At 45.6% G+C, this 16,927-nt stretch overlaps 1 protein-coding gene across 1 annotated transcript; it reads right to left on the bottom strand.

The window, feature by feature from the left end:
• Positions 1-5,809: 5,809 nt before the first annotated feature.
• Positions 5,810-15,827, bottom strand: DDIT3 (DNA damage inducible transcript 3). The gene is made up of 4 exons (XM_073663311.1): positions 15,666-15,827; positions 10,983-11,025; positions 10,589-10,761; positions 5,810-6,923 (listed from the first exon to the last, which is right to left on the bottom strand). The coding sequence occupies exons 3-4, from the start codon at positions 10,727-10,729 to the stop codon at positions 6,429-6,431; spliced, it is 636 nt and encodes a 211-aa protein (XP_073519412.1). The 5' UTR covers positions 10,730-10,761; positions 10,983-11,025; positions 15,666-15,827; the 3' UTR covers positions 5,810-6,428.
• Between the last annotated feature and the right edge of the window lie 1,100 nt (positions 15,828-16,927).

The raw sequence follows: 16,927 nt of genomic DNA, 5'->3' as shown, positions 1-16,927 counted from the left end.
GGTATTGCAGAGGATTGCATGGCTTACTGAGCGCGTGCAACCAGGGAAAGATGTGTCCTCTTATTACACTCCGCATTGGCCACCGAAGCCTGGAGATAAATAGAGCAGTGTTATAGCAACACCAATTACTGCGCCACTATTCCCCACAGGATACTGTGCAGTCTCCATGCCACATGCCATCAGCTTAGGACAATGCATACAGTAGCTGTGCCAACACAAGCTTGGTGTACAAAGCCAGGATTATTGTGATACATCTCTACTACAGAAGATAACACCTGGCCCAGAACTTGATTCCTAAACTGTATTTAGATTTTTGCAGTGTGAAAATTGCAGACGTATGATGTCTTTTGCAACCCCTTACTACTTTACATGCAATATTAAAACATTTTGCATGCATTTAGGCACCATGGTCTTAAAGGGGTTGCCCAGGACTTCGATATTGATTACCTATCTTCGAGTATAGGTCATCACTACTAGATCGTTGGGGGTCTGACACCCAGATCATCTTTTTGCAACTTCCTAGGAAGCCTAGATAGACAACTGTGACAACTCAGATACTGCCATTCAGATCCTATTGATGTGAGCAGAAGGCAAGCTGCAGTATTGGAGAACAGGTGCAACACAATGTAGAGGTGTCAACAGCGGGTGGGGGTGCCGGCGTCAGCCCCTCCACAAAACTGATATTAAAGTGGTTGTCTGGTCTTAAATTACAAGTCTGCAGTCACTTTGTGACTGGAGACTTGTGAATCCCAACACTTTGCGGATTCCCTGGTGCCGATCATGTGATCACAAGTTTGCGACATGCAGATGGGTACGGCCTCGCTCAGTGCTAGTTTGAGCAAGGCCAGGAAAAAGTCTAGTCGGAATGTGGTGGGAGTTTGCATATCACATCGCATACTTGCGATCATAGAATGTTAGAGTGGAGAGGGACCTCAAGGGTCATTGTGTCCAACCCTCTGCTCAATGCAGGATTCACTAAACCATCTCAGACAGATGTCTGTCCAGCCTCTGATTGAAGACTTACATTGAAGGAGAATTCACCACCTCTCGTGGCCGCTTGTTCCACTCATTGATCACCCTAAATGCCAAAAAGTTTTCTCTAATATCTAATCTGTATCTTCTCCCTTTCAGATTCATTCCATTGCTTCTCGTGTTTCCATGTGCAAATAAGGATGATTCCTCTATACTGTGACATCCCTTCAGATAGTTGTAGACTGCTATTAAAGGGGTTGTCTGGTCCAAACTGACAAGTCTGCAGTCACACAGAGTTACTGCAGACTTATGAATCCCCCCCAGCGCATGCACTGTGTGCAGTAGGGATTTGTTGGTTTCAGACCCAGGAACGAAGGGCATGTATGAGTTATTCATACCCGTGGCCTCGCTCCATACTACTTGGTCATGCCCACTAAACAGTCGTGTCCCTAGAAGGTGCGCAGCCTCGGCTCAATACAAGTGTATGGAGAGCGTGGCTGCGTCCACTGGCATGTATAACTCATACATACCCTCTGAAAGTGGCACATCCCCACAGCACTGTAGGGATTCATAGGTCTGCAGTCACACAGTGACTGCAGACTTTTCAGTTTGAACTGGACAACCCCTTTAAGTCTCCTTAGCTTTCTTTCTTTTGCAAGCTAAACATACGCAGATCCTTTAATACTTTCTCGTAGGACATAGTTTACAGTCCACTCACAATCCTGGTAGCTCTTCTCTGAACTTGCTCCATCATATGACCGCCAGCACCAGAGAATAGTCATAGCATGCAGTGAGTGCGATGTAACGATTCAAAAGTCTGCAGTTAAAGTAACTGCAGACTTGTAGTTTGAGACTGGACAACCCCTTTAATACTATACCCTATAAGAGTAGGTTATCTAGATCTCAGCCTGGGACAACTCATTCATATGGATGAGGATGTTAATTCAACGCCACTTTGGGATATTAGGAAAAACTATTGAGCAGAAAATTGCAAAAGCTGTGCTGCACTTTGTCTGCTCTGCACTTCTTTATAAAATACTGATAAGAAAATACATCTTTTACAGCAAGGATTTCAAACTAAAATGGAGTTCATGACCACTTTGAAAAATCTTGTTTGGTCAAGGGCTGCATTGTTACATTTAGGCTGGGGTTATACTGTGACTTTGACCATAACAGAGAAAGTCCCCCAGACTCAGGCTTGGACTGGCCCACAGGAGAATCCTCCGGTGGGCCCCTGTGCAAGAGTGCACCATCACCCTCTCATATGAGCAACACTCGGCACTATATACTTGAATCACTATGTACAAAGCCAGCATCTTATTCATTTAACAATCTACCCAGTTCATTGTTGTATAACTGAGGCTAATGTCACATTTGCAGGTAGTTGAAAAGTGGAGCCACGGAGTTGGTTACTGGTGGGCCCTTGGCACCCTGGTCCAACACTCCACCCCTGAATAAAGATATGCCCCAAACAATCTATTAGACATTGTGTAACACCATTCAAAATATATAAAATGGATTAACCAGAAAGTGCCCCCCATTTTAGCCACTCTTCCCCTAGCCAATAAAAAATACAAGAAAATTGCCTGCCCAGCTGCCCTCCCAATTCATTACAAGCATCTGTCCTGTTTCCTGTCCTCTAAATTCATTAAATCTGTCATCCCCAAGTCACTGCAATTACATGTCCTGTCTCTTCTCCCCCTCCCCCAATCTGGCAATCCCACACAGCACTGCTTCAGTCATCTTCTGGCCATCTATGATGTCATTGCATCTTCAAAACCCTGTTTTACAGTCATTGATGAATCAAGCCTACAGCCTGCCCCCCTTTTTTTTTTTTTTTTTTTTTTTTTTTTTTTAAAGAAAATTACTAGCTCCAAGATGAACCTATGCTGGATCTTGTAGAAATAAGACAGAAGACAGCTGTCATGTTGATCAGGTTCTTAGTAAGTGATTGGAAGAGACTCTTACCTTGCTTTTAATAATTGATAATGTTTCTATTTAAAACAGACAGCTTCTGTATGATACCTTTTAAGTGTAGCGGCTCAAGTTCTTAAAAAGGGAGTTTGTCAGCACAGAGTGACGGTTCAAACCAAGCACAGTGCTCCTTCCCATGTGTCTCTATAAAGCCAGAGCTGTCAAAGACAAGGAGGGGATAGATTCCCCCTCTAGTAGATGCACTGATTTGTTTGGCCCCACCCTGCTGCATTGAGTGCCTGTGTTTGGTTTGTAAAGTCACTCTGTACCAACAGACTAAATTTAAAACTGCCTGTACGAGTAACCAACTTTGCCTGTTATTAAAATCCTCTCCATTCTCAAGAACAAGTGGATTTTTAAAGTTTACAGCTCATCACCTCAGTTACCGGCCAATGCTGTAGACTGAGTGCTGGTCACCATCTTGCACTTCTTGCTGGCTCTATACATCAGGCCAGGTTAAACACAAGCAAAGAGTAGTGCTTAAGGCTATGTGCCCACGGTGCGGACCTGAAACATATTTTTTACGCTTCTCCCTGGCGGGAAAATCGCATGCGGATATTACATGCGGTTTTCCCGCCAGGTAGAAGCGTTTGTGAGGCGTCTTTGCATGCATTTCCGCATGCGGGTTATCAAGCGCTTCTCCAAGCATCACTTGGAAAAGTGCTTGACAACTTGTTCAGAATGGTAAAAAATAAAATAAACTTTATACTCACCTTCTGATGCATTCTCTGCCCCGTCCGGAGGCTTGAGCGGCTCACGCTGTTGTGTGCAGGACCTGCGGTGATGTCATTGAGTCATGTGACCCACCACATGACTCAATGACGTGGCAGGTCCTTCAGACAACAGTGCGACGGAGGGAAAACATCAGAAGATAAGTATAAACTTTATTTTATTCTTTTTTTTTTTACAGGTTCTTTGGTACCCAGGTCTGGATGAGAGTCTCCTCTCATCCAGACTTGGGTACCATCCGCACATTGATTCCGCTGCGCTTCCGCAAAATTAATGAACATGCTGCGGATTTTTGACCGCAGCATATACGCTGCGGAAAAATCCGCAGCATTGACATTGCAGAATACCATTGGGGACCATGGGGTGCGGATATACATGCGTTTTTCAAGCGTTTACGCTGCGGAAATTCCGCAGCATATACGCTTGAAAAACGTTACGTGGGCACACAGCCTCATACTATAAATGAAGGTCCTTATTTCTGCAGTCATTGGGATTGCCAGTTATGCAAAAAAATAAAAAAATTGAATCCTTATATTTATGGCTTTGTTCAGACAGCTGGAGCATACCTGCAATGCTGTAACTTGAATTAATTAAAACAGCGTGTGGTCTATCTGTAATAGACTTGGGCATCATTCACATGTTGTCTTTACCATACGTATGCAATCCGCTTCCAACATGGTCATCCACACCTAGCCTTAGGCTAGGACAGTCAGCAGAAGGCCAAGTCATGACAAGCACAGTGGCTGAGATATGGTTTAAAAGAAATGTAAGGCTGTGTGCACACGATGCGTTTCCGCAGCTGCAGAAACGCATGGTAGAAGGGCAGCAATGTTCCCCAATGGAAATCCGCATGTGCTGTGCCCATGCTGCGCTCAAAAATCTGCAGCATGTCCATTAATTGTGGAAATGCGGCGTTTTCGCCGCCATTGACTTGCATTAGAACGCGCCAATACCGCAAGACTGCATCTGTACATGCGTTATTGGCGCGTTCTGATGTGCGGATGGTACCAGAGTGTGGAGAAGATGAGCCTCTCCTCCACACCCAGGTACCATAAAAAAAAAAAAGCTGTAAAAACAAGAAAATAAAAATAAATGTATACTTACCTTCTGTCAGCCCACGCACCGCTCCTGCTTGGTTCCTGGCGCTTTGCAGTGAGTTGAAGGACCTGCGCTGACGTCAGAGTCATGTGACGCTGACATCGGCAGGTCTTTCAATGCACTGTTGCCGGCAAGGGAGAACGGAGTGAGCGGGACACCGGGGGCCATCGGAGGGTAAGTATACATATTTTTTTTTTTTTTTTTTTTACCACTCTCGGGTCACACTATATAAATCCATGCCGTTTGCATGGATTTATATAGTGTGACCTAGTTGTCACAAGCACTTTCCAAGTGATGCTAATCGCTTGGGAAGCGCTTGTCAAGCCACATGCGGAAATGTCAGTGGGACTGCTTCATTTCTGCATGTCCCTGGCAGGAAAACACATGTACAATCCGCATGCGTTTTTTCCTGCCAGAGAGATGCAGAAACGCTCAGGAAAAAAATCCTGAGCATTTCTGCATCGTGTGCACATAGCCTAAGTTAGCTTTTTATTATTGCACAAAGACTTCAGTTTACCCCCCCCCCCCCACCCCCACACACACACGTGGCCCAACGCCTGACTAAATCAGATGATAGCTGTTAAAGGGGTTGTCCATCCTTCAAGTACAGTTCTGCAGTCACTAACTGCAGACTGTTGCACATTAAGGATTCTCCAGTGGCACCAAAAGGCAAGCATGTAACCACAAGTATGCAGTTTGCGTACACGCGGTCACCTGCCAACCAGACGTGCACAGCGTCTCTCAATGCAAGTGTATTGAATGAGGCTGGACAGGTCTAGTTGAACTGTGGCCAGAAGTATACAAATCTCATAATTATGTCACATAACCACCAGATCCTGGCCCATCCTGTGGATTCACAGTCTGCAGCCAATAAGCTCTCATCTGTAAGCCAAGAAGCCATAAACAACTTAGAACAGAAACCCTGGCAGGGAGTAGTTTATACAGTGCACTTCTCAGGGTCATGTACTGCTTTGTTATAGACAGTGATTTTAAACACCTGACAAATACTCACCAAGTAAGAACTAAAACTACACTATTTTATACAAGTGAGATTTATTAACTTTAGTGAAAACCATTATAAAAAGAATATACCATTGACAAGACAGATTTGTGCATCATACTTCAGAACTGGAATACCCTGCACTCAGACAATATATGGGCAGGGGGTAAATATCAGTCAGTCTTTGCTGGGCCAGAAAATTTAGTCAGAGGAAATGCTGTGCTTTCTAGACTGTCACTGATGCTAGGAGAGACTCAATCTGTATTTCAGCTTATTTCATGTACATGATTCCTGCTAGCTGGAAAAGGAATTAATCCCCTTTACATAACTGCACTGTGGTGCATATAGTGGCCTTCTCTATTGTATTTGCAGAATATACAGGTTCCAGTTCAGTTTTATGTACATTATAACATGCTATGTTTAATAGCAGGAACAGTGGAAACGCAGCCTCATGCACATGGCTCCATACTGTGCAGTATTCCCTTCCTCTAGAAGACATGCCTATAAGATGTTGGATCAGGTTGGAGAATGAGGCCTTAAGTATTAAATACAAGACAGTATATACAGTTACAACAACTCAATGTCCTTAGAGTGATCCAACCATGACCATTTTTCCATACAGTAATTGATATCTATCTATCTATCTATATATATATCACTTTTTAAGATTGACCATTCTTTCTATGAGGGACTTCCTGGTCCTCTCTACTTCCAGCGCAAGACGTTCGATCTCCCCCTTCAGTCGCTCGTTCTCAGCCACCAAGTGAGACACTTTCTGTTCATTCTCTTGTTCCTTTACACGGACCTTTCCTCCTCTAGGTTGGGTGGTCCTCTTCCTCTTGGTTCCACATTGGCTGCCACTAGAGTCCTCATCCTCAGTATGTGTTTGCGACGGACAACTACTGCAGCCAGAGTCCATCTCCGTGACCCCATCCTGGTGGTTATGTACAGACTCTGAAGAAGTCGATGGATTATCAAAGTCATTATGGGATACTTGGGCAAGAAATCCCAGAACTTCAGAGGGCAATTGATCAACCACCGTTTCCAAAGCAACCACTTCTTCATCAGTAAAGTTCACTGGTAAAGTTGAATCTATTGACTCAAGAGGCCATAAGTATGGAGAGTTATCTAGTGTTTCCACCTCTGCCACCTAAAATGTAGAGAACAGAAAATAATGGGATGAAAGGGGAATAAAATGTAACCGTTTTAAAGAGGTTGTCCCATCAAGATAACCTTTATAAATAAGCCAAAGTAGGGCACAACTTGCATCATAGATGAGGGGGTCTCCCTGCTTGGAACCCACCCTTTATAAGCCAGAGCAGATATCTGACAAGCAGTGCTGGTTGTTAATTACCGTATATTCCGGCGTATAAGACGACTTTTGAAGACTGAAAAATCTTCTGTCTAGTCTGGGGTCGTCTTATACGCCGGTAATGCTTTTGAACTTTCAGAAATTGACATGCGGGGATACTCTGGGGGTGTTAATAAGCTGCCGTGGCCGTATCCCTGCCATGTCGGAGTTAATATAAGGTGGAGGGAGTTAAAATACGGCGGCGGTACGTCCAGACAGTCAGCGCTTCTGTGCTGAAACTGACACATCGCTGCGTATTCCCAGCTCCGGACACAGGGCAGGACTTCTGTGCTGACAGCTTTCACTTGTCACAGAAGCGCTGCGCTGTGTCCGGAGCAGGGAAGTTCGCATCGCTTCTGTGACAATATATGAAAAGCCGGCAATTCAGCAGCGGCATAAGCCGGCACCCGACAATTTAGAATAGAAAGAATAGAGCATCACACATAGATTAGATAGATAGAAACATGTCAGTCACATATATATGAAGTACAGTGACAGTGTTGCTTACTGTACTTGTCATTTAGTGTAAAGGATTTATTAAAACAAATAATAGTGTTTTCATGCACCGTCTCTTTAAAAAAGCCGGCCGGCAATTCAGCATCTGTACCCGACAATTTATAACAGACAGAATAGAGCTTCACACATAGATTAGATAGATAGAAACATGTCAGTCACATATATATGAAGTACAGTGACAGTGTTGATTACTGTACTTGTCATTTAGTATTAAAATAAAGGATTTATTATTAAAAAAATTGGCGTGGGGTTCCCCTTAATTTTAGGCTCTAGCGGAGGTTAAGCAGACGACTGGGGCAGATGTTTGAAGCCTGGGAAGGGGGTAATACCCACAGAGCTTCCCAGGCTACTAATATCAGCCCCCAGCTGAATACCTAGTCTTTACTAGCTATTAAAATGGGGAACCCCCCCAAAAAAATGACGTGGGGTCCCCCCTAATTTAATAGCTAGCAAAGGCTAGGCAGACAGCTGGGGGCTGATATTAATAGCCCAGGAAGGGAGCCATGAATATTGGCCCCCTCCCAGGCTAGAAACACCAGCCGTCAGCCGCCCCAGAAATGGCGCATCCATAGGATGCGCCAATTCTGGCACTTAGCCTCGCTCTTCCACGCTGCCCTGGTGCGGTGGCAGTGGGGTAATAGGGTTGGGGTTGATGTCAGCTTATAATGCCAGCTGACATCAAGCCCAGGTTAGTAATGGAGAGGCGTCTATAAGACACCCCCATTACTAACCCCATAGTCAAAGTTAAAAAAAACACAAACACCCAGAATAAAGTCCTTTAATTGAAATAAAGACACAATTCTTTATTGTTCTAAATTAAACCATACTTACCACCACGCCCATTCCAGCTGAAGCCAACGATCTCCTGCAATAAAAGAAAAATAATAAACCAACCTCATCCTTACCTTTCCATGGTTCCCAGGATGGCTTCAGCTCTGCTACATCGAGATGACAGGCTGGACCGCAGCAGAACGCCGCCATCCAGCCTCTCATCCCGCAGACACTGAGAAGCGCAGGCATGCTTGCGCTCCTCAGTGTCTCTCTGTGACGGCATCCAGATGAGCCGACAATGAACTCAGCTCACCTCCTGGACGTCCGTCACTGACAGCGTGGGAAACTTCTACTGCGCATGCGGGGAGCAGGAGAATTTTCCCACGCTGTCAGTGACGTGCATGAGGTGAGCCGAGTTCATTGTCGGCTCATCTGGATGCCGTCACAGTCAGACACTGAGGAGCACAAGCATGCCTGCGCTTCTCAGTGTCTGCCGCATGGCAAGCTGAACGGCAGCGTTCTGCTGCGGTCCAGCCTGTCATGTGAATGTAGCAGAGCTGGAGCTGTCCTGGGAACCATGGAGAGGTAAGGATGAGGTTGCTTTATTATTTTACTTTTATTGCAGGAGATCGTTGGCTTCAGCTGGAATGGGCGTGATGGTAAGTATGGTTTAATTTAGAACATTAAAAAATTGTGTCTTTATTTCAATTAAAGGACTTTATTCTGGGTGTTTGTGTTTTTTTTAATTACTTTACTAGAAATTCATGGCGGTCATGTCTAATATTGGCGTGACCCCATGAATTTCGGGCTTAGGGCCAGCTGATAATGCCAAGCTGGCCCTAACCCCTTTATTACCCAGTGAGCCACCGCACCAGGGCCCTGGATGAGTTGGGTACAGCGCCAGAAGATGGCGCTTCTATGAACACGCCATTTTCCGGGGTGGCTGCGGACTGCAATTTGCAGCAGGGGGGGCCCAGAAAGCTTGGGCCTCCCTGCGCTGCAGATTCCAGCCCCCAGCTGCCTAGTTGTACCTGGCTGGACACAAAAATAGGGCGAAGCCCCACGTATTTTTTTTTTTTATTATTTCATGAAATAATTAAAAAAAAAAGGGCTTCCCTATATTGTTGTGTCCGGCCAGGTACAAATAGGCAGCTGGTGGTTGGGGGCAGCCCGTTCCTGCCTGCTGTACCTGGCTGGACACAAAAATATGGCGAAGCCCCACGTCAACATTTTTGGGAAAAATTAATTACAAAATTAATAATTTAGGGACTGCATCTTTATTAACCCCTCAATTGTCATTTAGTGTTAAAATAAAGGATTTTTTAAAAAGAAAATTGGCGTGGGATCCACCATCATTATAGTCTCTAGCGGAGGTTAAGCAGACGGCTGGGGCAGATGTTTGAAGTCTGGGAAGGGGGTAATACCCACGGAGCTTCCCAGGCTACTAATATCAGCCCCCAGCTGAATACCTAGCCTTTACTAGCTATTAGAATGGGGGACCCCCCCAAAAAATGACGTGGGGTCCCCCCTATTTTAATATGTTTATGAGTGACAGTTTTCCTGCTATATACCTGCATGTCATAAGAATTTAAATTAAAAAAGGACCATGTTAAATTCAAATCTGTTTTTTTTTAATTTTTACCGGTGTTTGGTATGCGTTGGAAAAGGGGTAGTCTTATACGGTGAATATATCCTAAACTCTATATTTTAACAGGAAAGTAGGGGGGTCGTCTTATACACCAGGTCGTCTTATACGCCGGAATATACGGTACATGAGCAAATTTACACTTGGCACCATGTAATACAGATTCTGATTTTTCCTTTATAGGTCCACCAGGGGACTTTTATAAAAGTTATTGCATATGAGAAGTGACAATTGTCAATTATAAGCAACAGCGCTGAGCATTCACAACATTGCTTTATTTAAAGCCTACGGGTCTGCTGAGAAAGCCATATGTAGTCTCCAGCAGTCCCACAGCCAATGAATGGGGCACGATTCTTCGGATAAGTGGGTTCCCTAGTGTTTACACCCATCCACAGAATAAGTGATAGCCTTAAAGACACGAGGCCAATTCATTAAGGGTGGCATTGTGTGCGCATCAGAAGGACTCTGGAGTACAAGCAGAATTCATGTAGAGACACAAGTAACAGTCTACAAGAGTCAGTTCAGCACTAACCTGCTCAGATACCAATTGGAGAGCTGCAGGACTTTTGGTCTCCGAAGACAAGATGTCTTGTAGGTCCTCATACCAGGCCTCCAGTTCCAACCCAGACAAGGGGCCGGCAGAGCAGCAGAGTGGTAAGGATTCTGCCATCATTTTCTGCAGTCTTGCTGCACAATCCCACCACACTAAAACAAAGACATTACTCATGTACATTACTGTCAGGTTTTTAGCACAACAGAATATTTGTTCACCAAGCACCACTACTAAGTGTTTGGCAGGAGTAAGACTTCACTGACCACATTATGGTAATGGTGTGGACCCCACACCTTGCAATTGGTGACCTGGGTGTCCATAACAAGTTTGTTTAATGGCCAGAGTGAAGATAGGTGAAAGTAAATGGGATTACCTCAGGTGTGATTGTGAATGAAAGTAGTCTTTCTCTTCCAACACTGAAAGAAGGAACACAGAAATACATCAGGTGAAGTCATAAACAACTATTTTAAATCAAGAAAAGCAACAGACATTAGGATTTTGTGGTGCATGGGGGACTTGTTCTCCCTCTTTGCCTTCCTCCTCTTTATAGAGCCAGAGATGGAAATCAAGTAGGTGGAAGGTAAAATAACTACAAGTGCTCAGTGCACTGCGGCCAAACATGTCAGTGCAAATTCCCATCTCTGGCTCTATGAAGGCAGAGTTGGAAATTGAGACTTAAGCCCCCGTCACACTAAGCGAGATCACTGCCGAGTCACAAGTTTTGTGACGCAACAGTGACCTCAGTAGCGATCTCTCTACGTTTGACACTTAGCAGCGACCAGGCACCTGCTGTGAGATCGCTGGTCGTGTCGGAATGGTCTGGACATTTCTTTGATCGTTGAGGCCCCGCTGGGTAGCATGCATCGGTGTGTTTGACACCTTACCAACGACCTTGTTGACGACTCAGACACAGAAACACATAGGCGTGCATCGTTATATAGATCGTTACGGGTCGCCACATCGTTGCTGTGTCGTTGGGAAGATCTGACTGTTTGACATCTCACCAGCGACCACATAGCGACGCAGCAACGATCCCTGACAGGTCGTATCGTTGTCGGGAATCGCTGTAGCGTCGCTTAGTGTGACAGGGCCTTGAGGGAAAGCTAGGTGGGAAGATGTACTTCATGTTTGGCCATGCCTTTGTGCACCGAGCACCTGTACTGACAGAGTCCCTGTAGATGGTGATCCAGTAGTCTGATACAGATAACCTTTTCCTATCCACCCCCACAATGGCTGGAAGTGAAAAGTGGTAACAGCCCTGCTCCATACACCACATAGTGGCCATTTTTGGGTGCTGCAGCTCACCTACTGACTAGCAGTCACTATAATGTTACAACTCCACAGTTTACTTTTAGCCACCACTAGACTGACCTGTTAGATCAGTGGAGGGTGCTGGACCCACCCCCTACCGATTTGATATTGACAACCAAAGCCTGAGGCTAGGCCACAAATATTTGAGTCAACCCCTTTGACCCCATTAGGCCACATCTATGAATGAGGTGACCAAGGATGGAAAAAAAAAAAAGAAAAAACACACCCCCACACACACTTCATGGAGATCTATCCTAATGATGGCGGTATATTCTGAGAACACCATTGTTAGACACAAGAACTGGAAGCTATAAGGTAAGTGAATGGATCCAGATTACACAGATCTGGGGAAATTGGAAATTTAAGGTTGACACCAGCTATAGAGCCAGACTAGGAATTGCTTCTTCCCCATTGTCTCAGTACCTAAACCCCCACCAAAATGACAACATTTATGGCCTCTAAACACTCATGTGTTGGTTGAATCTGCAATCTGATGTGTATGTGGGCTCCAACACCATCTGATAAGGATCAGGCATTTATTTAGACTGACCACCAATACATTTGTTCCCCCTAGAGAAGCCTACTCCCCTCACAGAACGCTAGCAAGTTTGGCCAAGCATGCAAGCATATGGGGCAATCTAGTAATATTGCTGTTAGCCAAAGGTTATGAAACATTTATGGCCACCTTTAGAACTGGGTCACTAGGTCCAAGTGTATGGGGTTAATCCCAAAGTCAGAAAATGCTTATGTAATGTCAGCATTGGGTGATAGCAGACTCAAGTGTCTCAGCTACATGAGACTTTTGAAGGGTACTCTTATGGTCCTTCACCTTACAAAAGTCTATTATCTGTTCACTGGTAATATAAGGTCTCCCCTTAACATTAGTTATGAGGATAAAGCCATGTGTGGTATTAACCTCTACGACAGTCATATCGGGGCCATGTGGAAGAGAAAGCATATAAAGCCTCATTTTCTTAAGTTTTACAGTTATCCAAATGCTGATATATTACACACATACATCTTACAGAGGGTAATATTTTAAAGATAAAATTAGGCTATGTGCCCACGTTGCGGAACTGAAGCATATTTTTTACGCTTCTCCCTGGCGGGAAAAATCGCATGCGGATTTTACATGCGGTTTTCCCGCCAGGTAGAAGCGTTTGTGAGGCGTTTTTTCATGCATTTCCGCATGCGGGTTATCAAGCACTTCTCCAAGTGATTTAAGCATCACTTGGAAAAGTGCTTTACAACTTGTGTGACCAAGTAATAGTTAAAAAAAAAAAAAAAAGAATCACAATGGTAAAAAATAAAGTTTATACTCACCTTCCGATGCATTATCTGCCCCGTCCGGAGTCTTGAGCTGTTCACGCTGTTGTGTGCAGGACCTGCGGTGATGTCATTGAGTCATGTGATGGGTCACATGACTCAATGACGTGGCAGGTCCTTCACAAACAAGCGCAACGGCGGGAAAACATCAGAAGATAAGTATAAACTTTATTTTATTCAGGTTCTTTGGTACCCAGGTCTGGATGAGAGTCTCCTCTCCTCCAGACTAGGGTACCATCCGCACATTGATTCCACATGCGGAAACGCAAAATTAATGAACATGCTGCGGATTTTTGACCGCAGCATGGGCATTGACGTTGCGGAATGCCATTGGGGACCATGGGGTGCAGATATACATGCGTTTTACAAGCGTTTACGCTGCGGAAATTACGCAGCATATACGCAACGTGGGCACGCAGCCTTAGCCTCATTTTGGCACCCATTGTGGAGATCCTATTTTTCCAAAAATCATGGTTATCACATTAGCTCCACTGATGAGCTGAGGTGGTGGAATCAGGTCTCATTCTTGTGATCAGCAGGCAGACCCCCAGACATTGTACAATTGTCTCTCCTGTGACCCCTGGAGGTCCCAGACATCAGCTGCCTCTCCCTTTACCAATTAATAAGTCATCCCCAATACTCTGAATACTCATACAGCAGTGAAGAGCACATGTAGTATGCGGTGACCTAATGTCTTGTGCACAGGTTATTTCCACAATGCATTGAGGGGGATCTCTCACCCCCAAATTGGCAATAAACTGCCTAAACATTCAAGTAGGGGCTAGGTCCCATATATAAAGCATACCAGGCATGTATAATTAAGATTATAACCTTTATTTTAATTAAACGTATTTGATATGCAAATGAGGGTACATCAAGGCATGGATCCCGCTAAGGCTTCACTGCAGTCAGACCCTCCTATTTGCATAAAGCCAGTACTTAAAAGTGACATGTCTATGAAGCCAAGTGGACGCTGTGCCATATCTAGTGTGTGCGCAAAACGATGAGTCGTACTCAATATGGCTGCGGGCGTGCTGTGACGGTTTACGAGCAGACAGCCCCGTCCTCCTCACTGAAGACAGACAGGACCCAGCGTGCACCTGCATTGTGTGCGCACCTCATCCAGTGTCCGTGCACTAAATTATATTATACAGCATTCGCTCCCAGCTTCAGACACGAATCACTATAAGGCGAGCAGACGACTGCACCAAAAGGTGAACCAGAGCAGCATTCATTTGCATATCAAGTTATTCCCCCCCCCCCCCAATAAAATGTCAACTTAAGGTAAACTATACATGTCAAGTATGGTTTAAATAAGGGCTAGGTCCCCTATATAAATGGCAATTTGGCAGTGGCAGACTCCTGTTAATATAATTTAGTGACCGCTGTCCCCTGCCCACCACTAGAGATGTGCCCGGGGATGATTACAGGGTGCAGTAACCACCATGTAGTTTCCTGCATTTTTTTTTTTTTAAGTGACAGAATGTTCTGTGGCAGATACCTTGGCACACAGTGACCCGTGTAGCATCAGACTTCACTACACACCGCATGTCCTAAGAAAATCCTCCTTAAATCAAATCAGTACAAGCCAATATACCTGTCGCAGCCTCAATCTTCCCAGCTTTGAAGTGTTATATTAGACAAGGAACAGCAGACGCCGCTTGTCCTATATTGCTATAAGACAATCGCCCAGGGCTGCTGGTGTCCAATGTAATCAGCTTACAGCTACCGATGGGATTCGACCACCAGGCAGCACGGACAAGTCTACGCCAAGGAGAGCAGCATATATACAGTATGTGTAGAGGAGAGACCCTGCTCCTCTACAAGAGCCCAAATATAACACTTCACGCTTGAGTTTTGAATTATTTTGTGGTAATTGAGAAATGGGTCTTTTAAGCAAAAGTTAAAAAGATTGGAACCAGCCAGTGAATAGTGAATGAGGCCATTCTCCATCCGATCTGACAGAGCTGTTTTCTATAAGAGGATTGTTTATTCCTAAACAGAATGAAACCCAAAACGCAGTGTGAACAGACAATGAAAGGAAGCAAGACGTGACACTGCTTTGGAAAACTCACATTTCCGGTAACCATAACAGCCATCCTCCATAGCAACCAGAGATCATTGGAATTTACAAAGTCCCTTTATCCGGGGGAAGGTAAAGAGCCGGAAACAACGAGGCCACCGGCGCTCATCTACAGTCACATACAGGGACCACGACACAATGGGGGGATGCAGACTACATCACCCTCCCCCACAGGCTTCCATCCGTCAGTGCCACTCACAGCCTAGGACCAAGGTCATTCTCCATCACATACAGACCCGACACTGAGGGACAGACTGATGTCCATTAGAACAACCCCTACACTTATGTAACCATCCCCACTGCACGGGCAATGGCTGACAGGACATGAGCGTTCACCTTTCTCCACGTAGGGTCTGTTCTCTGGTGGTACGGGCAGTGACCGCGGCGGCGCAGGGTGGTGGTGAGTGGGTTCTCGTTTGGAGACCAGGAGCTCATGTTAATCATCGTCTGCGTCTTCAGCAAAACGACTGAAGGACGGAACGCAGAAACCCGCAATATATACGGAGGATTCAGCCAATAGGAAAACTAATCCATAACACGTGACAGAAGTGACGCCGGCCAATCACACCGCCGGCTCTTCTTTGTGTTTTTCAATGGAGTAGATGGCAGTAATCAGTAGAAAGCCAGGATGAAGAGCCAATGAGAAGCGGCCGAGGAATCCAGGACGAGGCTTGAGACGCATAAAGAGGCGCGGCTGGGTGCGTGGGCTGTGATGGAGGCGGGGCGGGGCGGATGTGTCCAGTTGGAAGTCACGAGTCAGGATGAGTCAGAGCGGATGATGCAAGAGCTAGCAAGCCGGGGCTAAGACGGATCATGGGACCCGGGGACTTTCCCGGCTAGTCCTCTACTATAACCTCAATGCGTCCGCTGTGCGCACCTAGTGAGGAGGCTTGTAGGGAGGGTGAGCAGTACTGGAGGTGCTGCATGTCCTCACAGTCATGGCTGCATGTGGTAGGGCAGCCTGGGATCAGTAGTTCACAGCAGCCATAACATTAAAGGGCTATAGTGTATAAGACGCGCTATGGACCCCACGGGACCCCCGATGGCACCAAGACACTGCCTTACTACCAACATGTCAGGGAGGATAAGTCTGCAGGGTAGGGGATCACTTGTTAGTCGCTGGGGGTCCGACTGGTGGGACCTGTACAGATCAGCAGATCGAGGAATTCATCCCCGATAGATAAAAGTGGTAAAGCCGATTTGCTGGCCGTGCTCCACTTGTTCCCTATGTGGCTGACGAGCACTGAGCTCCACTTTCCGGCAGCCCCATAGAGAACAAATGGCGCGAGTCCAGACTGCCAGTACATTTTGACCCAGAAATATAAATTCTTGGATCTCCCAATCGGTGTCGGGCCCAGCATACGGCCCCCATCGCTCTGCAAGTTACGGCCTATCATGCGGATTGGTAATGTCTTGTTCTCATCAAACAACCCCTTTAAGCCCTATTCCTGGGACCACCCTGAAACATCCCCTTTTGGGTGGTAGCATAAAACCCGCCATTTTTGTTGATCGCAACACCTCAGGAGTGTATCTTAATTTTAGGACTGATGGCAAGTATGTACTGGCAGCAGATCTACAAGGTCCGGCCACATGGAGCA

The sequence above is a fragment of the Phyllobates terribilis genome, unplaced genomic scaffold, assembly GCF_046119375.1.
Source record: "Phyllobates terribilis strain yellow unplaced genomic scaffold, ASM4611937v1 Scaffold_2__4_contigs__length_985480577, whole genome shotgun sequence".
Taxonomy (NCBI): Eukaryota; Metazoa; Chordata; class Amphibia; order Anura; family Dendrobatidae; genus Phyllobates; species Phyllobates terribilis.
The sequence above is the reverse complement of the archived record's forward strand: the minus strand, read 5'-3'. Positions and strand labels throughout refer to the sequence as shown.

Coding starts and splice junctions, on each gene's coding strand:
- DDIT3 (XM_073663311.1), bottom strand. CDS start 10,729: ATGATGGCAGAATCCTTACCACTCTGCTGCTCTGCCGGCCCCTTGTCT. Junction 6,924..10,588: donor TCCAATTGGTATCTGAGCAG/GTTAGTGCTGAA, acceptor TCTACATTTTAG/GTGGCAGAGGTGGAAACACT.